At 41.4% G+C, this 27,077-nt stretch overlaps 1 protein-coding gene across 5 annotated transcripts in view; it reads left to right on the top strand.

The window, feature by feature from the left end:
- Positions 1–3,105: 3,105 nt before the first annotated feature.
- The window catches only part of ACSL6 (acyl-CoA synthetase long chain family member 6), a 110,320-nt gene continuing 86,348 nt past the window's right edge, over positions 3,106–27,077 (top strand). The window contains exon 1 of one of the 5 annotated variants that reach the window (XM_087924418.1): positions 3,106–3,398. Coding sequence is in view for 3 of the 5 variants with exons in the window: in XM_087924419.1 (XP_087780545.1) it covers positions 3,722–3,794 (73 nt within the window). In the remaining 2 variants the exon portion in view is untranslated. Of the gene's footprint in view, positions 3,399–3,525; positions 3,795–27,077 lie in introns of those variants that run through there. The other 4 variants (XM_087924419.1, XM_087924415.1, XM_087924414.1 and 1 more) reach the window with 4 other exon arrangements.

Raw genomic sequence — 27,077 nt, 5'->3', positions numbered from 1 at the left:
TTTGTGCTATTAAGTGGCAGATCTGCCTATAATATCATTTTCTATGATTTAATCTTGGATATCCGAGCCGGTTTGGTCTAGTGGCTAAGACACCAGGCTAAAAACCAGGAGACTGGTGAGTTCTAGTTCCACCTTAGGCATAAAAGCCAGCTGGGTCACTTTGGGCCAGTCATTCTTTCTCAGCCCAGCCCACCTCACAGGGTTACTGTGTGGAGAAAACAGACAAAGGAAAAAAGATGTTGCAGCAGTCAAGATACCAAGCGGTATGGAAGTTGGTGTGACAATTGTTTGTGGAGTCACTCTGTAGGAGATACATAAATGGATGTGAGACGCTCTTTGTGTGGTTAGGGCTTGAGGAACAAGTTAGGGGGACTGCTGCTGGCTACTCTGCTACACAGATTTATCCCTATACAAATTACCTATCCTATCACAACATATCTAAATACCTATATTAGGAAACTGAGCCAGAGGTTTGTCATCTGGGCCTTGCAATGAATTCAATAAACATTTGAAGGATGTAATCAGTCACATTCCCTCAGAGTTGGATGTTGCATGGACAAATCCAGCAGAGATTATCGAAGCTTCATCTTTACCTGGGATCAGTTTGAGACTATGAACCTTGAGACAGCAGTTGAAGTTCACGTCTTAAAGTCGCTGACATTGAGCATCTCTAGTACAGAAAGTGTTTGATGAAAAATGACAGTGGGTAGTCTTCAAATTATGATCACAATGGAGTCCAAAATTTCTGTTGTTGAGACAGTTGTTAAGTTAATTTAGTCCCCATTTTATGACCTTTCTTGCCAAAGTTAAGTGAATCACTGCAAGTAGTAACACAGTTGTTAAATGAATCAGGCTTCCCCATTGTTCTGACCCAAACCTTTTTCCAAGAGAGCAAACACAAGACAAAGGCAGCAGCACAACCTTTTAATGTTTCATCTGTGAAAACTGTTTCTTCACATATAAAAGGCTGCTTCCAACTAATTAGCTCCGAAAAGAAAGAGCCTTGCCAAGTTTTTGCAAGGCTGCCAAAAAACAACAGATAAGAAAGTTTACAACACAAGAGTCTTCAAATACCAACTGTAATGTCCATGAGGCTGAGTTTCAAAACGTCTTTGCTTCCTACAAAGAATGTTTGCTTCACAGCTGTTTATCTTCTTGAAGAAGGGCCATTACCTTGCAGCCTTACTCCTGAGATGCCCATGCTGTTGTAGTTGCTCTTTCCTGCAAGCAATCCTGCACGCACTTGGCACAGGCTCCTCGGGAACCTCCTCATCACTGCTGCCAGCCCCCACAATCTCTGAAGGCAGCAGTCCACTCCCTAATGGTCCTGGCCACTCATCTGAGTCCGCAGTCTCCTCAGCCATCCGCATCTGCTGCTGGCTAACCACAACACTCATTGACTTTGCATGTCAGGTCGCAAAGAGTGATCACATGATCCGAGGATACCGCAACTGTCGTAAGTAAGAATCTGTTGCCAAGCACCTGAATTTTGATTATATGACAATGGGGATGGTGCAATGGCTGTGTGAAAAGTGATTATAAGTCAGTGTTTTCATTGTTGTAACTTTGTATGGTTGGTAAATGAACTATTGTAAGTTGAAAGTTGAGAACTACCTGTATTGGCAGCCTGGCTGGGGGGTAATGGAAGTCAAGTCTTTGTAATATGCATATCCTTGTTTTGATAATAATCTCACAATTTCTCTGTTATGCGTAGGAAATGTTTGATTACTGTGCAATTTTTAAAGTACAAACATCTGACTTAAAACCTGCTTTTGAACAGTCAAGGCCATGCTCTAACAAGGCTTGGTGTTGTTGCCACCTCAGTTCAAAAAAATTCCAGAAAAAAGCAATTCCAGGAAAAGTGATGTGAGAAAGGACCTCATAAGGACCTACTGAGTCATTGAGATGTTGGTGGGAGCAGAGGTGCAATTGTTTTGTGAATTGCAACAAAACAACAACAAAGATGATTAGGGGGCTGGAGGCTAAAACATATTAAGAACAGTTGCAGGAACTGGGTTTGACTAGTCTAGTGAAAAGAAGGATTAGGGATGACATGATAGTAGTGTTTCAACATTTGAAGGGCTGTCACAAAGAAGGTAGTTGGTGCTATTTTCCAAAGCATCAGAGCGGAAGACAAGAAACAATGGATGGAAACTAATCAAAGAGAGAAGCAACCTAGAACTAAGAAGAAATTTCCTAATGAGAATACGAATCTTCAGAAATTGTGGGTGCTCCATCACCGGAGACTTTTAAGAATAGATTGGACAGCCCCTTGTCTGGAATGTTATAGGGTCTCCTGCTCTAGCAGGGGATTGGACTAGAATAGGGGTCGCCAACCTTTTGAACCTCAGGGTCCACCAAACTCATCATTTTAAATCCCGCAGACCACTAATATGGATTTTGACTGACGGTGGCTTGCAGACGTTGGTGGGAAAGTCGGTCCCATATTCCAGAGCTGCAGTAGTCACAGGACTGACCCTTTGGTTATCCTGGAGCAGCTGCTCCTCCACCCGGGTGCACCGCCCTGCCATGGACTGGAGAAGCTGCTCTGGGATGACTAAAGGGCCAGTCTTGTGACTACTGCAGCTCTGGAATATAGGAACAACTTTCCCACCAACATCAGCAAGCCACCCTGGGGTGGATTTCCCTCCCCTGCCGTTGGTCTTACCTTCCAGTTCCAGCTTGTGTGGCTCTACTCAAGGTAAGGTTTGTGCTTGGCCGAAGGGTGGGGGCCAGCAGTGGGCAGGCCATGTGGGGAGCGCAGCCTTGTGTCTCCATGCAGCCTGGATTAAGAAATTTCCCTGTCGACCACCAAAATTTTCTTGCGGACCACCAGTGGTCCCCAGCCCACCGGTTAGCGACCAGTGGACTAGAAGACCTCCGAGGTCCCTTCCATCTCTGTAATTCAATCCAATTACTTCACAAAGAAAGAAGATGCCACCAATGATTCATGACATTTTTTTTATTTTTACAAAAGCCCTTGAGGCTCCTTGAGGTGAGCTGGCAATTTACACCATTCCTCCCCCGCTCTCCCACCCCCCAACCCCCATTATTTCAAAAACCGTCCAGTTGCCTCAGTATACACAAGAGGTAGAATGGGATTGTGACTACAGCAATACACGAACCTCACTTGTCAACCCTATAACGGAGCCGGATTGGCTGAATAACGGGGCTGAACAAAGGTTTTTCCAGGCGAGCCGCTGCAATCCGATGCACACCGGAGGACACCTCCGACCTTCGCTGCGCGCCGGACGAGGTCTTCCCGCTCCACAACCGGCTTTTTTTTTTAGCCCGCGGCCGGTACCCGGGGCTGGGCCACGCCTTCTCCGCCCGGTAGGCTCGAGGCGGGCTCGCGAGGAAGTGGGGGGGGTTGCTGCGCCGCGCCGGCCGATCGGCAGGTAGGTGGGCTGCGTGAGATGGCCGGGCACGTCGCCGCCGCCGCCTTTGTGGCGTCGAGGGGCACGTCGCCTTCTCTCTCCAGAGGCCGGGCGCGAGAGCCGGGGATGAGGGGCGGGGCTAAAAAAGAAAAAAAAACAACAACCCTCTTCGCTGCCGCGGGAACGCAGCGGCAGGCGGGCTTGCGCCTGGCAGCCGGCCGAGCGCCGGCGCTGTCACTGCAGCGAGTTTGCTGCAGTTTCTCTCTCTCTCTCTCTCTCTCTCTCCCCACCGCTCTTTCCTCCTCCTCCTCCTCCTCGAGCTGCCTTCGCGCCTCAGGCCGCCCATGCTGCAGCCCGCTCCGGTAGGCATGCTCACTCTTTTGCTTGTCACTGGAGGCTCCATCTGCCTTTTCTTGGGTAAGTCTCAGCCCCTTCGCCCGCGGCGCCTATGCTGGAGTCCGAGGGCTTATAAAAAGGGTGGGTTTCCCCCCTCCTCCCCCAAATTGTCAGAAATCGAGGTGAGGTATCTTTGCCGGTTGGTCGCGGCACAAACTCCGTCCCTCCCCCCGCCCCCGCCTTCCTCTGCTGCAGCTGTTGAAGGTCTCGCAGCTTGTAGAGGTCACCTCTTCGTCCTTCTTCCCGTTAGGAACGAGCTTAAGCAGAGGTGGCTTAGGACAAAAGGCGGCGGGGTGGTGTTGGTTATTGGGTGGTGGGTGGGGGCGGTGTTGGAAAACGACGGGTGCGCTGTTGGGGGGAGGGTCGACCCTTTTTGCAGCCGGGAAACGGACCGAAAACGTGTATAAATAAACCGCACCGTTTTTCACACGATTTGGCGATTTAGGGGGACTTGTCAACGCGCCTGAGTTTTTGTGCACGTTAGGTTCTCCCTCTCCGATGTTAAAAGTAGGGCGAGATGCGGTGGATGGGCGCATGCGCTCTGGGAAGCCGCTTCTTACGGCGGTACCGCACGTAGGAATGACGCTCGGCGATTTAAAGTAGGATGGGATCAAAGCGGAAAGGATTACTCGGGGATCCGGAGGTGCGGCCGTCCACCCTTCGCGGCTTCCCGAATTCGCTTCTAAGGAGCGCGGTCGCCAACGATTCGAAATGCGACTTTTGGAGGGTTAGGGCGGTGAAAGGGTGGCCGGCCTCAATGTGTGAACCACGGTCGATTGGGATTCGCCAGCGATCGCCGCACGTTTTGTTTTTACTATCAGTGACATTATATGCGCGCGTTTTATATTCCTGGACATTTTGCAAGACATCCAACTGTTTACGACTGAAATGGTTGAGAAGCTTTATTCATAAGGACTCGATTCTTATGGTACGAGACCGTTTTGCAATTCTGGGGACGCCTGTTCTCACCGTTTTAACCGGTTCCTAGTTGTAAGAATAAATTCTTGTCGTGCAGCTTTGTTTGGAGTGGGATGCACTGTCCAATAGGTCATCAAATCAATGTGTATTCCCTGGCAGAATAATAATAATAATAATAATAATAATAATAATAATAATAATAATAATAATAAAAATAAAAAATCCAGCATAGTTATCTCGTTTGCTGTGTATACTGTCATTTTTGTGTATATAATAATATTAATAGGGGGGAATAAGCCATGATTTATTTCTACAGAGTTGGGTTGATGGATGTCAGGTCTATTGCTTGGGGGAGGATGGCTATGATTCTCCTAGTATTTGAAAATGTAGGTATAGAGAGTGTATTTTTTGTTTGATGCATTCCAGCAGCATGGTGGTGGGAAGAGCTTTTACAACTGGTTCTGACAACTCAACCCTCTATTTTAGCAACCTCAGAAAGGTCCCTTGCAGCTATCACCACTGTAGTCTCTACAGAAGTCTTAAACTTGACTTCCCATTTCTGGTCACATCAGCTGTAACTGAAGGACCCAAGTGGAACCTCAAGCCAATGACTTGAGGCAGGTCACTTTAGGAAAGGTAATTTTACTGTGAATAGTGATAATGAGTAAAAGTGAATGCTTCTGGGAGGAAAAATACTTCCAAAGAATATTGGTGTTTCAGAATAGAAATTCTTCGATATTCACTCTTTTAATTGGGAATTCATGTGGGACTATGACTTAATTCAGATCAAATTGTTATATTTGAGGTGGGGAAAATGAGGGGCACATTGGTTGAATATTTGTTTATATAGTTGGCTCTGTGCTAAGCTGCTGTCAGTGCCCTAATATCTTCTGGTTTTAGGCATGCGCAGGTGATCATCCAGAAGACTATCCAATTCTCCTAAAATAAACTCAGTTTGCTCAGTCATCCTATGACATAGTCACTTCTGGGGCTGCCTAGTCCAGTTTCTGAATTTTGCAGGGATGGAAACAAATTGTTATATTTTATAATGAAGCATAGAAGATGTCTTGGGTGAGGTTTGTTTAACATACATATTTACGCATTGTGATGGCTTTAATTGTTTAATGGAACCTCATATTTTGGAAGGATTTTATCAATTGCTGCTCATGTTTATGCATTATTTAAATAGTTGTTAAATACACATTTGTCTTGTTTGTGTTAGGGTTATTATTTAAGAAAATACAAACTAAAGATACTTATGCATGAATTGAATGAGTACCAGAACATTTGTTGTTGTGACTGTGGAATCATCGGAAGGCAGAAGTTGGCTTTTCTTTTTGCGCACTGTTACTGCTTGGATTCCCCTCTGCCCCACCCAACTTGGTTCTGCAGCCAGAGACAGCAGTCTGTCAGCAAACTGCTTTCATCCACTCTATTTCTGCAGGTCTAAAATGCCTCAGAAATGTCCTTAGGAAGGAAGCATAGGCAAGCCACTCTGGTAGCTCATGCAAGTTGTGGCTCACAAATTTGCAGAAGCCTTGAATAACCATCAGACTTGCTTCAGGTCACTGCATATAAATGCCTATAATAAGAATATACTATAAACTGTTGGAAATTAAAAATACTTTTCTCACATCTAGATCTGGGTTTCGGTGTATGTGCTAAAATGTGAAGCTATGATACTCCTGTATGTATAAGCTCCATCCATAAAAATAAGAGGAATAAAAGAGCTCCTTAGTTCATTAGCCCAAAATTGATTAAGTCAGATTAAATCATGCTCACTTGCCACATAAAACAAACACAAAACAATAAAATTCAGTAGAAAATTAAGAATAAGATAATGGTGCCAGGTTAATATTTTCTCAGAAAGATACTGAAGAAAGATAACCTTTCTCCCTTATTTCTTTCCAGGGACTATATTTGGATTTGATTCACCAAACTGGTTAACCACAATCGGTGCAAAGTAGCTTCATATTTTTAAAAAGTAGATCTACTCTTTCAATGCCCAAATGTGTCAAGTGTTTTAACAGCCACTTGGAAGTCCAGCAAGTTGGAAAGGACAGGGAAACACCAGTTTGGTGGTGTCTAAACTGTGCTACTGAAACTCAGGAAACTACAGGATTGCAAACTATCAGCTTTAGGTAGTTCTTAGTTTTAGTCTAGGGCTGCTGTGGAAAGAATTATGGAGACACTTAGGATGCCATGACAACTTTGGGAACCTCTGACTTAAAACAATACCATCAAAACATCTAGTGTGCTGGACCACCCCATGTTCCTCATTTTTAATTTTGTCTATAACTGTAACAAAGCTGATAAAAATTCTTTTGTGGTAAAGAATGCTGATGATCATGATTTCTCCTTCTCTTTATATATTTACTTTATTTATCAGATTCTTATTCACTTTTTAAAAACTTCATAAGTAACTCAAGGCAGAAAACATACTTCTTTCCTCCTCCTATTTTCCCCACAACAACAGCCCTTTGAGTTGGGTTCAGTTGAAAGAGAGTGACTGGTCCAAAGTCACCCAGCTAGCTTTCATGCCTAAGGTGAGACTAGAACTCTCTCGTTCTGGGTTTCTATACTAGCGCTTTACCCCTAGACCAAACTGGCTGTCTTAATCATTTGATCTGGCCATGGATATCAAATGGTTTGTTGGATTCTAATTTAAATTAGATTATGGAATTAGAATGAGAGGGCTAAAAACTTCAATCACTTAAAAATAATTAGACTGATCCCCTGAGGATAGGAACACCTAGTGTTACAGCCAGGGGTGGGATTCAAATTTTTTAACAACCGGTTCTGTGGGCGTAGCTTAGTTGGTGGGCGTGGCTTGGTGGTCATGTGACCGGCTGGGTGTGGCCAACTCAACATCACTCACATTGAGGCACCCATCTCCTCGCCTGGCTTCTCATGACTGTGGGGATTCTGCAACAGTTGTAACCAGGGGTGGGATTCTACCAGTTCGCACCTATTTGCTAGAACCAGTTGTTAACATTCTAAGCAGTTCGGAGAACTGGTTGTTAGAAGAAATTACTGGCCTAATTCTGTAAGGAAGGCAGGAAGGAAACATTCTGGTGTTGCTTACAGAAACTACCTCTCCGTTACCCTTATTACATCCTTGGCAGGACTAGACTTCCTGTCTCAGGAACTTCTCTGGAGTATTTTTTCCCCTCCTTTGCTGGTACTTTGCTTTTGTGGAGTGACCATTCAAAGTTACAATGGCACTGAAAAAAGTGACTTATGACCATTTTTCACACTTACGACTGTTTCAGCATCACCACAGTCATGAGAGGCCAGGTGAGGAGATACGTGCCTCGATGTGAGTGATATTGAGTTGTCCACGTCCAGCCAATAACATGACCACCAAGCCACGCCCACCAACTTAGCCATGCCCACAGAACTGGTTGTTAAAAACATTTGAATCCCACTCCTGGTCGTAAGTGTGAAAAATGGTCATAAGTCACATAAATCTAGCGAATAGGTGCGAACTGGTAGAATTCCACCTCTGGTTACAGCCCAAATATACCGTATGTATCTTGATTTACTTTGCTTAATTTGTTTCTCATCCTTTGTAGTGAAAAATAATTTTAAGCATGGTTTTTGTAGTACTTTTATCATATATTAGACAACATTAGAGAGAATTTGGCTCTGACAGCAATGTCATAGTAAATCCCATTAAGCTCAATGGGCTGTATTTTTTAATAAATATGTATAGTACTGCTTATACCATTTGTCCTGGACTCTTGTTATTACATTTCAACTTTACTGCCACTTTTGGTATATTTAATACATTTGATACTTATTTTTTAGTAGACATAATAGGAGTAGGCTGAGTTTATGGATTTGCAGGCTAGCACCATGCCATCTGCACTAACCTCATGGGGAAACTACAAATATATTGAAATATATTCAGTCACACTTAACGTGTTATGACAGGCTACATCACAGTCTAGAAATTATACCAGACTCATATCCCCAAGTTTCAAAGGACATATTAATGGAAAAAGACCATTTTTCTCATAGCCTCACTCTTCTGCTCTTCATCTGCATTCTAGACCAATGGTTCTTAAACTGTTTATCCCAATTATGGTTTACCTGATGTCTGATAATATTATTGTGCTCACCGTCCCAAAACCTCAGACTTCGTTGCTTTAAAGTACCATCTAAGCAGCAGTGTTCCAAACTAGATTCTTAACGCACAAACAAACAGTTGCAAATTGCTCCATTACCGCCAGGATATGCCCATACTATATAAGATCTTTCCTGATTGTTCTATGCAGATATTTTAAAAGGTATGAGACAAATGTAAAACATAAGAAATCACAGAAGAGTCCACACAAGAATTTTTTTTCTCTCTTCAGTCCCACTCATGCATATTTATTTTCAAACGATTGAGAGGCAACCTCAAAAAGAATGCCATGGTCAATACCAAGAAAACCCCTTGAGATATTTAGGAAAATTATAGAATTATCTTATTTCTGTAAATTGTTTTCCAAGCAACTCTATTTTGAATTGAATTGAAGACCACAGAGCAGATTGATAAAAGTGCAGATTGGAATTCTCTACTTCAAAGTCTTAACAGTTGATTCTTTCAAAATGGAAAAAGATAATTTCACTTTCCATCAAATTAAATACTTACAGCCCAAGTCTTGTTTCTTACTATTATCATACTATCTTTGATATAAATATGTTCTGTTTGCAGAATAAATATGAAAATGTAAAGGTAAAATTATTCTAGTCTTACAATAAGTGATAGAAGTAAGATAGCAAAATAATGCTACATGGCATTACCTAGTTGACCTTGACTGACCTTGATAAAACCTAAGCAGGATCAGCTGTGCTTAATACTTGTATTTGGGATCATTTAGGAATATCAGAGCTGTTAGATAGACTGGGAGGTAGAGAACACTTACAGGAGACAGTAGCAAACCACTTCAACCTCATGTGAGGAAGAAGTCAAGCTTGACTAAAAATGACTTTACCTTTTCATTTTGGATAATTGAATATTTAATTTCCTGTTCTAAAAACACTGTTATTAAAGATAATAATTGCAATAGTAAAAACTAATACAAACTAAAACAAAGAGTAGAAAAAAGTATTAAATACAGTACAAAGGAAAAGAAAAATAAGGCAAGGGATGCATCTGCTTCCTATTTGCATGCAGAAATGGCTTTATACCCAATTACAGCTAAGGAAATTATTAGGGTGTAGATGGTTCTCATTATTTGACTTCTTGTTTACCAAGCTGTAGTTTTTTGAAGTATGTAGAATCTGCTGTCTCACTTCACATTAGTTTGTTTACATACTAAACTACTCGTCTGACACCATGGGATGAGATGTTATCAGAATGCAGATGATACACAGCTTTCATCCCCATCCATCCCCGGTGATCCAAGCATTGCTGTGGCTACCTTTTCTCAGTGCCTGGAGGCTGTAAGAGGTCTGGATTGGGGGCAATAGGTTTCAGATGAATCCTGGCAAGACAGAGTGGCTGTGGATAAAGGGACTCCAGGATTCAGTTGTTTTATCATTTTAGATCTGGGTGGGGTTGCATTACCCCAGACAGTTGTGGCAATACAACCCAGGGGTTCTCCTGGGCTCGTGATTTCTGCTGGAAGAGCAGGTGGAAGTTGTGACTACTACTACATTTATGTTGGAAGTACCTACCCTCCATCACATTCTCTAAATGCTAGTTTACAGGAAAAGAAACTACAAAAATAGGTGTTGATGGTTAGATTTAGTAGGATTGCATTCTGATGTTCATCGACAAAGAAACTACCATGTTAATCTATTACCATAAAACTCTTGGTTTTCTTTACTACAGCTACAAGATTTAGCAAATACGGCATAATTTTTGGTAAAATTTTCCCAATAAATTTACTCCATGATAAATGGAGCTATTTAATTTCTCAGTATCTATTCTAGATCAGTGCTGAGTTTCCTAAGCAAGGAATATATTAACAATAACAATAGTAGAAAAAGGAAAATGATGTAGTGAAACTAAATGGTTTTAGTTTCAGTTTTTCCTTTGCCATCACCACATTTCTTCATGCATATATTTATATTCTCTATCTCTCTCACCTATCAATTCATAGGCAACCACACACATTCCCCCTTTCAATTAGATCAACATAATTTAGAAGTCTGTCTAAAAATAATGTTATCTGGGAGCTATGGATTTGGGTGTTGTTTTTTTTAAGACCGATATTTATAATATTGAAGGAGAAATTACCCTATAGTAGTGAAAAATGAGACATTGGGAAAAAGTTGAGCTGAAGTGGAGGTTATCAGGGTGAGAATAATTTCATAGGGGAGAGATTATAGGTGGTTTATTAATTCGCCATTGTAACATGTTAAAAATCATTGTGCCTGTTAAAACCCTCTGATGCCTGAAACTTTTTTTTTGCCTGAAGCTTCTTAGTTTTACTGAATTAAGCAGGTTGATCTGTGCTCAAGCTTCATAACTTCAGGGAAAAGAGAAGAACGAACAGTCATTTAATTTAGAGAGATGATCATTTAATCGTTCAGGTGAATTAAGAAATCTGAATTATGAAACCACCCTGAGGGTAATCTCAATCTGAACTTTTTTTTAGGGTGATTTCTTTGCATTGGTAAGAAAATCTTAATAGTCTCTGCTCTTTGTAGCTACTAGTATTGCTGGTCTCTGGTTCCCATTCTTGGAGTGTGTTCTGTTTCATTTCAGAACTGCAACATTCAAAATGAGGCACAGGGGAGAAGTTTGCAAGCAACTGCGTGTTTAAGCAATACACAGGTGTGCCTTGAAAATAAATGCTATTCTAACTGCACTGTTCTAGCAGGAAATAAAAATATCCCAAAATATTTTATTCAGATTAACCAAAATGGCACTAAACAGAGTACAAGCTAAGAGTTTTACAGAATATTTAATTTAGCATAGTGTTTCAGAAAGCAGGGAGTGAAGAATATAGTAAGGTAGTCCTTGACATACAACCACAATTGAGCCAAATATTTCCATTACTAAGCAAGGCCAGTATTAAGTGAGTTTTGCCCCATTTTATTACCATTTTTGCCACTGTTGTTAAGTGAATCATGCAGTTATTAATATGGCTTCCCCCATTGACTTTGCTGGTCGGAAGCCATCTGGAATGGTTGCAAATGGTGACTACATGACCCCAGGACACTGCAGTCATCATAAATACATGCCAGTTGCCAAGTTTTCAAATTTTGATCATGGGGCTATGAGGATGCTGCAGTGGTCATAAGTGTGAAAAACAGTCATAAATCATTTTAACAGAACTTTAACAGAATAACAGAAGGGAAGGGACCTTGGAGATCTTCTAGTCCAATCCTCTGCTCAAGCAGAGGACCTTATACTATTCCAGACAAGTGACAAGTCTCTTCTTAAAAGGCTCCCAGTGATGGAGCACCCACAATTTCTGGTGGCAAGCCGTTCCACTGGTTTATTGTTCTCACTGTCTGGAATTTTCTCCTTATGTCTAGGTTGCTTCTTTCCTTGGTTTGTTTCCATCCATCATTTCTGTCTTGCCTTCTGGTGCTTTGGAAAATAGAATTTAGAATAGAATAGAGCTGGAGGGGACCTTGGAGGTCTTCTAGCCCAGCCCCCTGCTCAAGGAGGAGAACCTATATATATTATGGTGTTTCAGATAAGTGGCTGTCCGGTCTCTTCTTAAAAACCTCCGGTGATGAAGCACCCACGATTTCTGGTGGCAACCTGTTCCACTGGTTAATTGTCCCCACTGTTAGGAAGTTTCTCCTTAATACCAAGTTGCTTCTCTCTTTGATTAGTTTCCATTCATTGTTTCTTGTCTTCCCTTCTTGTGCTTTGGAAAATAAGTTGACTCCTTCTTCTTTGTGGCAACCCCTCAAATACTGAAATACTGATATCATGTCGACCCTATTTTTTTATTCTTTAGACCAGCAAGACCCAAATCCTGCAGCTGTTCTTCATATGTTTTAGTCTCCAGGCCTTTGATCATCTTAGTTGCTCTTCTCTGAACTTTTTCCAAAGTCTCAGCATCTTTTTTATAGTATGGTAACCAACATTAGTTGCAGTAGTCCAGGTTTTATAGGGTTTTATAAAGGGTTTTATAAAGCGGTTCTAATTATTCATGTGTTCTTGATTCTATGCCTCTGTTTACACAACGCAGGGTTGTCTTAGCTTTTTCGGCTGGCTCATTTTCAAGTGACCATCCACTAGGACTCTACTAAGTCCCTCTCACAGTTACCGATTCTGAGCCAGGTCTTACCTAATCTGGACTTACACCTTTGATTTTTCTTGCCTAAATGTAAAACTTCGCTTTTTCTCCATATTAAAATTCATTTTGTTGGATAAGGCCCATTGTTCAAGTTTGTCAAGATCTTTTTGGATCCTGAGCTTGTCTTCAGGGGTGTTGGCTATTCCTGCCAGCTTAGTGTCATCTGCAAATTTGATGAGTTCCCCTTCTATTCCTTCATCTAAGTCATTTATGCAGATTTTGGAGAGTACTGGGCCTAAGAAGGAGCCTTGTACCCCACTCCTTACTTCTCTCTGTGTGGATATAGTACCATTAAGGACTATTCGTTGCATATGGTTTGCCATCCGCTACAAATCCATCTGGTGGTGATGTTTGAATGGTCACTAACCAGATGGTTGTAAGTCGAGGACTGTCTGTATTAGAGAAAGCTAGACTCTACTGGCACAGTTTTGTATGCTTAATTATGCTGACTTTGTATGCCAAATCATTCTGGTTCACAAGATAAAATACGATAAAATGTCCATGGTAAGAAAATAATTATAGTAAAACATCGACCAACAATCTGCAATAAAAAAGAACACAACAACAAGGGCAAACAATCCTGTCCCAAAGCCCTGCTGATTTAAAAACTCTGCAACATCCACAGGAGGCAGAGCCAATTGTGAGGGATGATGGGACTTGTAGTTCAGCAATACCAAGAAGGCTACAGATTGCTGGCTGTTGACATTTCATTCATTTAATTCATGGATTAAATGAAATGCCTGCAGGGGCTGACAAATGCTGAAAAGCTGAAAAAAATCTTGGGTCCATGTTGAATGGGGCTCTTTTCTTATCTAGTCTGCACCAGACATTCTTAATTGCTTGAATGTGTATCTCATTCATGCCGCTACACAAATTTAATTCTAAGGCACTTCCATCTTAAGGCTCTGGGCTTCTGCCTGGGTGACCTTTGGGTGCATTTATTGGATTGAAAGGAAGAACAGGCAAGAGCTAGACGAATACTCTTCTTAGAAGGAGTAATGGGGGGGCATCATTTTTGGTGGGGAAGGATTCTGATTGTTTTTATGACAAAAATTGGGGGAAACCATCCAAAACAGTTACTTGTATAGGGACTAAAGCTCAGCTGTAAAATCTGTTTTCAGATCTCCAAATACCTGGAATTTGTAGCATAAGAAAACAATCGTTATAAATGTAGCATTGTAGCTATGGATCCTTCATATATCCATGGGAAGTATGTTAGTTTGTAGTAGGAATGAATTTAAGAGATTTTCTGTGATTTGGGAAAAGTGTAGTGTAAGATTATAATTGAGTTTATATTCCTTGAGCTGAAATAAAATGTTCTTTATAATAACAAGGAGTTCCCTTGAGACCATTCTGCACCTTGACTAGGTGAAGGGATCCAACTGTATTTTGCAAAGTTGCAGGAGGTTGGCTTGATAGACAAACTGCTTTCAGAGATGTTTGAAAACTGCTATTGATTTTCTCTTCATACTCTTGTTTCTGAGAAACTGTAAACTATTTTCCAGAATACAGTTAGGAATATCACTTTTAGAGAAACTGCAAGTTCTGGAATCTGCTTTGCACTTTTCTTCTTACCTTCAAGAAGAAGTTTGCTGGGTTTTAGGAAAGAGATTAATTTATTTGGATATGCTTGCTGAACTGTATGTTTGTCCTTTCTTCCTTGAGATTGACTATCATTTGCTGCAGCAGGACTTGAATAATAAAAATAGAAACTTGGAGACAGATAGAAGAAGTGAATTAAGTGACCATCCACTTAATAGTGCTGCTTGAACTGATGCCAAAAACAGAGGAACTCAGTTACACAGCAAGAGGAATAACAACAATGGAGCTATTATTAGCTCACCATGAAAAAAATGGATAGAGTGCAGACTTTCTTAATCTACTCCAGTAATTATTGAATGTTTGCAGGAAGGCTGTGGTGAAGTGCTGAAGAAATGGCATTAAAAGCCAAATAAAGAAAACTGTGGCTTACAGCAGGTGGCACTATCTAGCTGACCTTAGCTGAACTTTGAAAGCTGAGTAGGGTGAGATGTAGAGAGGACTTGGATAGGAGACCATCAGGAATGATCAGGCATGCAGGCTAGATTTAGAAGTTAAAAGAAAAAGAAATTCATGAAGAAGGCAATGGTAAAGTACATCCAAACTGATGACAGTAAAATTAAACTAGTTCCATGTGGAATTACCTGTCATATATGCTTGACTTGGAATAGATATTAATTTTAGCTGTAGAAAATTATACTGGGGGTTTTGAATATCAACTGCACATTTTAGATCCCCAAGGTGACTTCTTCAGGAAGAATTAAGAGCTTTGCTCAAGTACAGTATTTCTGATTTTCTGAGAAACACTTCAGATTCTGGAAAACTCAAAAAAATATATCCCTTTTTGCATCATTCTGATTAACCTTATCATAATACCATTACATTATGGACTGTAATGGTTGGAAGAATAACCTTGAGAAACAGGAGGAAGAGCTGCAGCCTAGACATGTCCTTGTGCACCAACATGATTACGATTGTATGACTAATCTCCAAGAATACCATGTGTTACACCTGCCCTGACTTGGGTCCTTAGGAAAGAAAACCATTGACTCCATTTGCGTAAAGACCAAGTGCAAACCCAGAACTTATGGAGTGATAGGACACAAGATGAATTTGGCAGTTAAAGTCACTTGTTTCTCTGCTGTAATGAGAAATTAGTAATTTGTCACAAGACTGCTGAGAGAAGACAACTGGCCATCTGCCCAATACATGTGTTTTTACTCTACCTCCAGCATTGCATGATCTCAGGAAAAAATATATATTCAGTTTAGAATAAGATTCTACTTTTAGAAGATGGATTTTGAAATAATAGAAAATATTTGTAGTTTGGGTTTTAAATTTTGGTAGTGGTTTGCTCTCCAAGCTTATTTTAATTTAGTTTCTGAATGTTTTGCTACCAGACTAGATAACATCATCAGCCTATTCTCCTTAGCTTATAAATGTCTTGTGTGCTAGTGTAATCAGCTGGTTGTTTGATTGGTTGTTCGTTAACTAACTTTTGGGGGGAAGGTGGTTGAGAAGGTGGTTGTGAATCGGTGTAAAAGGTCTGTGGATGAAGCAGATTGTCTGGATTTGTTTTAGTCCAGATTCAGACCCAGCACTGGCTGTGCTTTTGAATTATCCCTGGCAAGGGTGGGATGTGGGTGGTGCATCCATCCTCGCCCTATTTGACCTCTTTACAGCTTTCAACTACATCAATCATGATATCCTGCAACAGCCTAGAGGATTGTGGGTAGGCAGCACTGTGTTGTGCTGGTTTGCCTCCTTTCTCTGGGACTGATTGCAATTGATTGTAATTGGGGAGAGATCCTGTTCTCACCCCCTATTACGTGGGCTGCAGGCTTTGGTGCTGTCTTACTGCTAGCCAACATTTACCCAAGGCTGCTAGGTGAGCTCATCAGTCTCAATGGGGTGAGGTATCATGCTGATGATGCCCAATTTTATATCTCTACCCTGGCAAATGAAGTAATGCCATGAACATCTTAATCTGATGCATGGAGTTTATAAGGGGCTGGGCTGGGAACAAGAAGTTTCAGCTGAACTCTGGCAAGACTGAATGGCTTTGGGTTTTAGGCCTTGCTGAATCTAGGACTATGCCATCTTTGGTTGCATTGTTCCAGACAGATCCAAGGCCAAAGATGAGGATCCTCCTGAATTATAAGTGCTGCTTGAAGAACAGTGGCAGTGATGACTGGGAGGGCCTTTGCACAATTGTGCTCATTCCTGGATTGGAGGGCTCTTCTCACAGTCAATCATGCCCTATCTCTTCCTAATGGGATTACTCTAATGGACTCTACACGGGACTGCCCTTGAAGAGTATCCAAAAGCTTCAGCTGGTGCAGAATGCAGCTGGCAATTTTGTGCCCTTAGAACAGCACGTTCTACACCTTTGCTTTGTGAATCACATTGATTGCCAGTGTGCTTCTTGGTTCAATTCAAGGTTAGGATTTTCATCTTTAAAGGTCCTCATGACATGAGGCTGGGTTGTTTGAGGGGCCATCTCTTCCCATTACACCTGCTGGTCCCATCAGATCTAGTGGAACAGGCATGCTGCTAATCAAAGGCTTTTTAGGGAACTATATTTGATGGGTCCCAGGAGGCAGCTTTCTCTGCCATGGCACCCGCCTTATGGAACCTTCTCCCCCCTTGAAGTCAGATTATCTCGATCTTCTGGAAGCCCCTCAGGACCTGTGTTTGTCATCAGGCTTGAGGATCCCAGAGGACAAGTGAGAACCTGCAATGGCTCTATTATTGTTGTTAATAAATATTTTCTCCTACGCCTTTTTTCTTTGTTTTATGTCTTCACTGTTTACTGTTTATACCTGTATGCCTGACACTTTTGGCAATATTGGCCCTATATAAATTTGATAAATAAATAAATAAATAAAATGAGAAACCTATTAAACTAATTTTATAGGGCAGGAAGAATAAAGCTGATTATACTTAAGTGCTTGGTTCAATGATGAATGCAACGTCCATCAAGACCTGAAAAAAAATTAACAATAAAATTTGCTACTATAGGAATTACAAAAGAAGTGTAAATCTCTCTTTTATAGTCTCCATCTGGCTCTGCTATACCTCTTCTGAATTTGTGCTGATTGCTTCTCCCAATAAATACATGAGATAGCTCATACATCTTTTCTCCTTGCTTCCCATCTTTCTTCTTTATTTCATGACAGGAGACTTTATACCCATCTTCTAATATGCAGGACCAAGAGCTTTTCTATTTATATAAATTAGAAATTATATAACTCAGGTTTCTAATAACAAAATATATTCACTGTGCTAGAACAGGCATAATTTTACTTGTCCCTTGAAAAAATGATGATGATTAGGGGATAGTAAGAAAATGATAAATATTTCTTTCCCCCACCCGCTTTTTGGGGTTCAGAAGCAAGACATTTGGTTACATAGCCTTGCCTGGCTGAAGCAGTGTCATCTTCTCAAACTGAATCTTCAGTTTTGACTTGAGAATAGAGTTGAACAATCATGTACAGAGAATCAACTATTGTAGTCAAACAATTCATTTTCAAGTATAGAAAGATTCCATGTTGAGTTTCATATGGGTTGGAAGGTACAATTAATCTAGCTCAGCATTCATAGTGTATAACTTTTCTTGGGCAGAGGGATACAGATACTTTTCTTAGTGGCCCTCAGGAAGGGGATAAATAGATCCCCTTTGAAAATAGGCAGGCCCAGGCCAAAGATAGGGGCAAGACTTGGTCAAACATGACATTTTAATTTGATATAAATTCAGTTCATTAACATTGACATGATTTATCCTGCCCTCATCTGCTTAATAATTTCCTCCTTCTGTGAAATTTACAGTTGGCTGAATGCTTTCGGAGCGGCTGTGGTGGTGGTGGGGGCTTCCCAGATTTGGTGGGGAGAGTCACACGCAGCACTGTTTGGCACTGGCTTTCCAGGTTTCTTTTATGCCAGTTTATAGCAGTTTATAACAGTTACACATTTGGGGATAAGCATAAAATGTCTTTTGCATCTTTATAAGTACTGAAGTGTAATAAACAATTGACCTTTCTCTGCTTGTTGAAAAAAGGAGCATATGCTGAAGATTTTTGAACAAGTTGAGTTTACACATCCACAACACACATACACAGAGAGGCACTCCTCAAAACCAGAGACCTCCTGATTGAATGAACTAAAATAACCTCTTCACTGTACTTGGGCTTAAGGCTTAAGTCCTAATTTTATTTTGTTCTAAATGGATTTTTTGTGCATTGACCACCGCTTTATTCTGGCAGGATTTTTCAGCCAACTATCTGAATATTTTTTTTAAATCCTTTCAGTTCACTGGCTGCTGAGGATGGTGTGATTCTCTGATCCACCACCACCAATTCAGGCTTGTGTTTCTTTCAGAGAGGTCATTTGCATATTCTCTGTTCTCCCTATTTGCTCAAACTTATATGAAAAGGCAAAGTTCTCAGCCACTGAGGTTGAATTAGGTGGTCTGGAAACTTAGCTGAGTTTTAATAATTGTTAGCTTTGCCACAAATTAGAGTGCTGAGGTACCACTAAAATTCCTACTCTCTCTGAATAAAATAATTCGGGGGAAAAGTTCATGGGAAGATGGGAAGTAGATTTTTGTTTTGTTAATTCACTGGCCTTTAGATTAGCATGAACTAAAATGCTCTAAACACTTACGATTTTGCTCTTGGTTATTGCTTGGCCCCAAATGTTCTGTAGCAATCAGAGGAGTCACAACTGATTTATCAAAGCAAAATGATTGTAAATCAACCTTCTTTAAACTTGTTGATGGAGGCAATATAAGAAATGAAAGCCAGCATTATGGTGCTGAAAATAGGAGGAGGAAGTATTACGTATGTTCACTGCCTTGAGTTACTTATAAGTAATAACAAGTGGGTAAAAAAAAATAAAAGAAAATCTGGAGGATGTTACTTTGAAGATGGCTGATTTATATAATTCATTCAGAGTTAATAATATCCACTACCCCTTATGAAATATTTGTACAGATAGTCCTGAATTTACAACCGCTTATCACCCTTTGGGATAAGAAAATTTATGGTGCGGTGATTAAGTGAGGCATCACATCACTGCACTCAGTTTTATGACTTATTTTGCCATAGTTGTTAAATCAATCACTATGTCATTAATTGAGACATCCTGATTATGGTTTATAACATTCCCTGTTGGAATCCCACACGACTCCAGGACTCTACAACCATTGTAAATGCAAGCTGGTTATCAAATAACCAACCATCACTTGGCCAAGAGGATGTTGCGACAGTCAGATGTGCAAGGACCAGGCATAAGACCCTTTCAACAGTTTTTAAACAAATGGTTATAAATCAAGGACTAGGTGCACAGTAAGTGACAGCACTCAATGACTTTGAGTGATTTTGAGAAAACTAAGTAGATTTGGATTTGGTTAGTGTTTGAATATGTTAGAATATCATCAAAAAATTTACAGGAGCACAGCCTAGAATGGGAAAAGCAAAACGGTAATAGGAAATCACTTCCACTTGGTTGAAAAGAAAACAATCGGATATTAAGCTCACCTGGAAAGGGATTTTATTTTTTTATTAAATAGCTAGAAGCTTCTACAATCATAAACAAGTAGAAGTCATTGCATTTGGAGTGTGATATATCTCTGTTTTGATATTGCCTCTGGTAAGTTATCCCCTGTTGAGAGGCTTCAATAAATACAATTTATTTTTTCAATTCTTTGTAATTCTACGTACACAGTGGCACAGCTGACAAAACATGGACTGCAGCTTTATGATCCCACCAAAACACTTGGGAAGGTGGGTTTAATATCTGATTTGCTAGAGTATTGGACTTGCTTGGGCAAAGCCACGCCATCTCTTCTAAAGAAATGGCTTTCTCTAATCGCCATATTCTATAAAACAATGTAGTGCTTAGAAGTGAAAATGATCGGTCTCTACCCACCCTCCCAAAAAGAAAAAGGAGGACTTAATCCAACATGTTAGATCTTAAAATGGCTACTAAATTATTAGGGTGCAGGTTTAAAAAATTAACCTTAGGTTTTGTGTGAACATAATACCTATCTGCTACTTATTAAAATAGCTTTCCTCTAAACCCCTTCCCCCCAGATTTTTATATAAACTTGAAAAGGTTCAGCTGTTTTAACAGCTCAATTAACTTTGACCAGTAGACTCCTTTAAAACCTCTACTTCTAAAAAAAAAGATGCTGTACTTGTACTAATCCGAAGCATTTATTCCAAATATTTTTTTGAAACAGAGAGCTCTACTAAGGAATTCAAGGGTGAGTGATTGTATTAAACCATATCTGGAATTTTCTGTGTGATAATGACTTTCCCTTGGTTTTCTGTCTTTTTTTGTTGTCTTCCTTTAGCTTATCTTTTGCTAGTAAACTCTATTTTATATTTAGTGATTTGGATTCATTGCTTTAATTTCTTTTTTAATTAAAATCTCCCATACAAAATTGCATGATTATACAACTACCTCTTGTGTTTCAAGACTGGCACAAGTCTTATTATATTCTGTTCACCGGCTTTGGGAAGGAAGAGCCAAAGGGCTACAGGTAGGCCTTGGCTTATGACCACAATAGAGTCCAAAATTTCTGTTGCTAAGCGAGACAGTTGGTAAGTGAGTTTGGCCCACTATACAATTTTTCTTACCACCGTTGTTAAGTAGATCACTGCAGTTGTTAAGTTAGTAACATGACTTATTAAGTGAATCTGGTTTCTCCGTTGATTTTGCTTGTCAGAAGGTCACCTAAGGTGATCACATGACCCATCATAAATATATGAGCCAGTTGCCAAGCATCTGGATTCTGATGAGGTGACCATGGGAATGCTGTAACAGTTGCAAGTGTGAAAAATGGTCATAAATCACTTTTTTCAGTGCCTCTGTAACGTTGAACGGTCATTAAGCAAATGATTGTAAGTCAAGGACTACCTGTATCAGTTTTATTTTGTTAAGAGTTGGTCTGAAGGAAGAGATCCTTCATGGCATCTTTAAGTAAGACTTAGATGTTGTAGATTTCAACCTGACAGATGGGAGCATTTTGTAATGATTTTTTTCCCCTCTTGGAAGAACAGATTGTCCAGTAACTTTTTAAATTGGCTACTCTTCCAATTTATAACACTGAGTTACCATGTCTGATTCAGGGAGGAACACCATATTCTTTCATGCCTTTTTTAATTCCAAAAGTTGGCTGTATAGAGTTTCTTCAGACATTTTCCAAAAATTACCCTTAATCATTTTTTAAAATAACCTGTTGTTTTTCACTATTTATTGAATTTTTGTGAGGGTTCCTTGTGCTCTCTGAGTGCAATTGCTTGTACCCAATTTAGGGAAATATTCAAGTTTCGAAGCCCTCTTGGTCAAGCAGCAACTATTTATCTTTGTTTTGATTGTAGAGATTAAACATACAATTAATTAGAAAATAAAACAATTACCAAAGAGGAGATACACAAAGAAGCAGAGAAATGCTATTAGAGCTATGATGAAAATCTTTTAAAAGTCCATATGCTATCATTAGGTAATAATGTATTAGCATCAAATCAAATTATATACAAAATGAAGTGCACTTTTGAATTATCCAAATTTCTCCCTCAGGCTCAGGGCATACATTCATAGTAAACTTGTAAAAAGGTGATTAATAATATGGACAGCATGTGTCGATTATAGATTTAAGATGAACATAGGAATGCAGATTAACTCTTGTGCTCAGGTGAAATTATGGATCATTAAGAATTTTCCTGAGACTTACTGTGAAACAATAACAACAAAAGGTTGGTTCACATTTATAAAAAACAAAATCCAGATGTTAATTTATTTCCATTTTAGATTAGATAACTTTCCCAGATTGTTTCCCCAGTTTATATATTTGATACCATGTATATGTTGTCCTGGGATTTTTTTAATTTTTATTTTATTTATTTTATTCAAAACATTTATATCCCAGTCCATTTGTAGCCAATTCTGGGCAGCTCCCAACCAAAAGTTAAAGCGGCTTATAAAATCATAGCTATAAAGCTAAACAGACCTGGTGCCTAGTCAACTGTCTAATGTGCAATTATCTAATCTTATCCCAACGTCTGGGGGGAAAGCGAGGACTTTAAAGCTTAATGGAAGGCTTGGAAGGTAGAGGTCTACAGAGTATTCCACAGGGCAGGGGCTGCCATGGAAGAGGCAAACTTCCTAGCTCCCATCAGATGGCAATGTTTAGGGGAGTGTGTCCATCCAGTGGTAGGATTCATTTTTTTTTTACTACTGGTTCTGTGGGTGTGGCTTGGTGGGCGTGGCAGGGAAAGGATACTGTAAAATCTCTAGTCAGAGGTGGTATTTGCCGGTTCTCTGAACTACTCAAAATTTCTGCTACCAGTTCTCCAGAACTGGTCAGAACCCGCTGAATACCACCTCTGTGTCCATCCCATCTGACCTGGTAGAATGGGTAAATGTCCTTAGGTAGACCTGCTCCTGTGCCATACAGGACTTTAAAGTTCATAACCAGCACCTTGAATTGTACCTGGAAAGAAACTGGAAGCCAGTGCAGTTTGCGCAACAAAGATGTTACATGGGCAAACAGGGAGCCCCATTTTGACTGGGTTCTACTCTACTCTACGCTACGCTACGCTACGCTACACTACACTACACTCTACTCTATCATGCTATTTAGAGTGATTTGAAGGGAAGAGATGTATGCTTAAGACTGCAAAATAATTCACATGGCCATAGGCTGACAGTATGAAGATGGGTTTCCTGCATCTCTTTGCTGACACTTTGCAGCCATCTGGAGTTTTGCAAACAGATATGGTAGCTCTAAATTTGGATCAAGCAAAGATGGTTGCTTATCAGCTAGATCAGGGGTGTCAAACTCGATTTCATTGGTTGTGTTTGACCTTGGGGGGCCAGGGTGCATGTGGCCAGCTCTACATCACTCATATGAGGAGCATCTTTGGTGACCCAAATGCTCTGCCAGAGAAAACAGGCTCCCAAGCTCCATTTTGGCTGCAATGGCTTCCTGAAACCCTCTGTCAGCAAAAACGGAGCTCGGGAGGGCAACATGCAGCTCCCCGTCGAGCTCCGTTTTCGCTGACAGAGGCACTGCGGGCCAGTCCTTCACTGTTTCCAGGGCAGCCTGCGGGCCAGATATAAGCACCCTGTGGGCCGGATCTGGGCCCCAGGCCTTGAGTTGGACACCCTGAGATAGATGATACTTATTTGTGGAGATGGGCTCTGTCTATATTCTACTGGAGCAGCAAATTATAAACCCATAAGCAGAAATCCATGAATCTGGGCTTAATAGGGCACACTGTCACACCAGGTGCTTTTAAAGTGAAGATGATGAAGTATCCAATGTCACATGGTCATTCAGAGTTATTCGCTTTCTTTCTAAAGCTTCTTTGATATCAGATGTGTCACAGATAGAAGTACATCAGGTTTATGTTTCTTATTTGAAAGGATACGCAGATGAACCTTCTGTTAATTGTACAGAAATGGGACTTAATAGCTCTCTAAATTATATGTGTGTGACAGCGCATAGTACAACTGCTTTGATTTTAGAGTACAATGTTAGGTAAACCCAGCCATTATTATTTTTAAGATCTATGGCTTTGTGGAAAATGTGAAGTTAGCTAGCCATGTTGCATTCAGTTAAACAAACTGTATCTTAGTGCAACGAGTGATCCAGGTCACCATATTATCCCAAGCTATTTCTTTTGGGAAACAATGGAGGGTGGGAGTTTGTTTGTTTGTTTGTACCATTTATATAGCTGCCTATGTTTCAGCCAATCCTGGGCAGCTGCCAAGTTGGTGTTGTGGTTAAGACATCAAAAGCTAGAAACTAGGAAGTTGTAAGTTCTAGTCCTTCCATAAGCACAAGCCAGTCCTTTTCTCTCAGCCTTAGGAAAAATTCAGTGTCAAACCGCTTTTAAAATTGTGCCAAGAAAACTGCAGAGATTAGGTGTTGGCTTACCTGAACGCAGTTTCTCTGCATGCCTTGGGATAATCCACACATATGGGTTGATTCTTCCTTTCTGCCCAGAGACTGAGTCATCAATCTTTGCCACGCCTCTTCCTGTCGGGGCAGGAAGCCCCCTAGCCCCAGTCATGACGAAGGCACAGCCACCTGATGATCTTATTTTGTGGCGTTGGCTTTTCCTCCCACCTGGACACTGGACCAGACGATTGCCAGGGTGGGAGTGGATTATCCCAAGGCATGCTGAGAAATTTCGTTCAGGTAAGCCAATGCCTATTCTCCAGCATGCCTATGGGAGAATCCACACATATGGGACATAGCAAAGCTGGCAGTCCCTATGAGCGGGAAGAAGTCTGGTCCTGTGAACCCCTGTCTGTAGCACTCTTCTGCCGAAGGCCGCCTCTGTGGAGGCGTGTGTGTCCAGTTTATAGTGCTGCACTAAAGGAGACGGGGAGGACCACATTGCCGCTCTGCAGATGTCCTGAAGTGAGGCTTGCGTTGCCCAGGCAGCGGTAGTAGCTGCACTTCTTGTTGAGTGGGCAGTTACTCATTTGGGTACAGGAAGAGCCTGAGTCTCATAGGCCTTTGTTATATAAGCCCTGATTCAATGGCCAATGCTTGAGGAAGAGACTTTGGTATTCATTGTAGACGGCTGAAATGAGACAAACAGGGCTTTGGTTTTGCAAAACATCGTTGTTCTTTTGATGTGTCTGCGAAGTGCCCTTCTTACATCCAGTTTGTGCCATCTGTGCTCTCATGAGATGGAGAGGGGCAGAAGTCGAGTAGGATGATTTCTTGAGCTCTGTGGAAGAGGAAGTTGATCTTAGGGATGAAGGAGGGGTCAAAATGCAGAACTACCCTATTTGTGTGGAAGGTGCAGAGGTCTTCTCTGACTGAGAGAGCTGCCAATTCCGATATGCACCTGGCTGAGGTAATGGCCACTAAAAAGATGACTTTAAATGTTTAGTAGTGCCAGCTTACAGATTGAAGAGGTTCAAACAATGCCTGGGTAAGGACTTGTAATACTGTAGACAGGTTCCAGGAAGGGTACCTATGAATCATTGGTGGTTTGAGATTGACAGCTCCCTTGATGAAGGTGCAGACTACCGGATGGCAGGCTAGGGAGTCCCTTATTCCATAATGCAATACTGTGGACAGGGCAGCTACCTGTCTGTGCACTGTATTCAGAGAGAAACCTTTGTCAAGCCCATCCTGCAAAAATTCCAGGACCTGTAGGATGGAAGCTGTCATGGGATCCATGTTCTTCTGGTACACCAGCGATGGAACGCTTTCCAGGTAGCATTGTATATTCTGTTCACGGAGGGCCTCCTGGAGGCTTGTATTGTCCTGATAACCTTTCTTGAAAAATTATCCCTTCTCAGGATCCTCCTCTTAAATGCCAGGCAGTTGATTGGAGCCACTGAGGATCTGGGTGTTCCTAGGCCCTCTGGCTGAGAGAGATCCTGTCCTGAGCAATCCTCCAAGGACAGGACACTGACAGGCTCATTAGGTCCGCATACCATGACCGTCTGGGCCTATGGGGAAGCTATAAGAAGGATTTCCACCTGTTCTAATAGTCCTTTCCTTATTACCCCCGGTATGAGGGGAAGAGGAGAGAAGGCGTAAAGGAGTCCCTTGGGTCAGCGGCTGTAAAGGGCGCTGACCCCTTCTCCCCCTTGTGATGGGAATCTGGCAAAGAATCCAGGAAGTTGGGTGTTCGCTGGGGTGGCAAAGAGGTTGAGTACCAGCCTCCCGAATTTGAGATATCTCCTGAAAGAGATCTGGGTGGAGACGCCACTCGGAGTTGTCCAACCTGGTTCTGCTCAGGTCATCTGCCTGTACATTTGATGTCCCCAATCTGTGCTCAGCCTTGATGGGCAACAGGTGAGCTTCCACCCAGATTCCCAGATGCTCTGCTTTGAACATGGGGGATCTGGAGTGAGTTCCTCCCTGGCGATTGACATGTGCTTTGGCCTCCACATTGTCTGTTAGGATCAGTACATGTTGGCCAGCCACTGTGCTTTGGAAGCATTTGAGAGCTAAGTGAATGGCTCTTAGTTCTAACCAGTTTATATTGTGTTGAAGGTCCACTGAGGACCACTGTCCCTGCATGATTTGGGATTGTAGATGAGCCCCCCCATCCTAACAGACTCACTTCTGACATGACTGTTATGCGATTGAGTTCCTTGAAGAGGTACCCTTTGGTGACCGCTGGAGAACCCACCACCTGAGGGACCTGAGATCATCCGATGTCAGTCAGACCTTGACATTGGAGGTGCTGGAGCCTGTTCTCTATAATGGCAGGAGGAACCATTGGAGGGGTCTGGCACGTAACTGGGCCCAGGGCACAATGGCTATGCACGAGATCAATTTTTTCAAAGAACTGGGAAAGCACCACCAAAGGAGCCGCTCGCTCCGCAGTGATTTGGGTGACCAAGGACTTGATGCTGTCCTGGTGCTCCTGGGACAAGTAATCCTTGCACAGATTGGTATCTATCATCACGCCTAAATGTAGTAGGCGGGTGGATGGTATTAGCTGGCTTTTCTGGAAGTTGATGGAAAATCCGTGGTCCTGTAGAATCCGGTTCGTAGAGGCCAGGTCTGACCTGGCTTGTTGGCTGGAACTGGACTGGATAAGAATGT

The sequence above is a fragment of the Pseudonaja textilis genome, chromosome 2 (genome assembly GCF_049901715.1).
Source record: "Pseudonaja textilis isolate UNSWEBS1 chromosome 2, rPseTex1.2, whole genome shotgun sequence".
NCBI lineage: Eukaryota > Metazoa > Chordata > Lepidosauria > Squamata > Elapidae > Pseudonaja > Pseudonaja textilis.
This window is presented reverse-complemented; position numbering and strand designations above follow the sequence as displayed.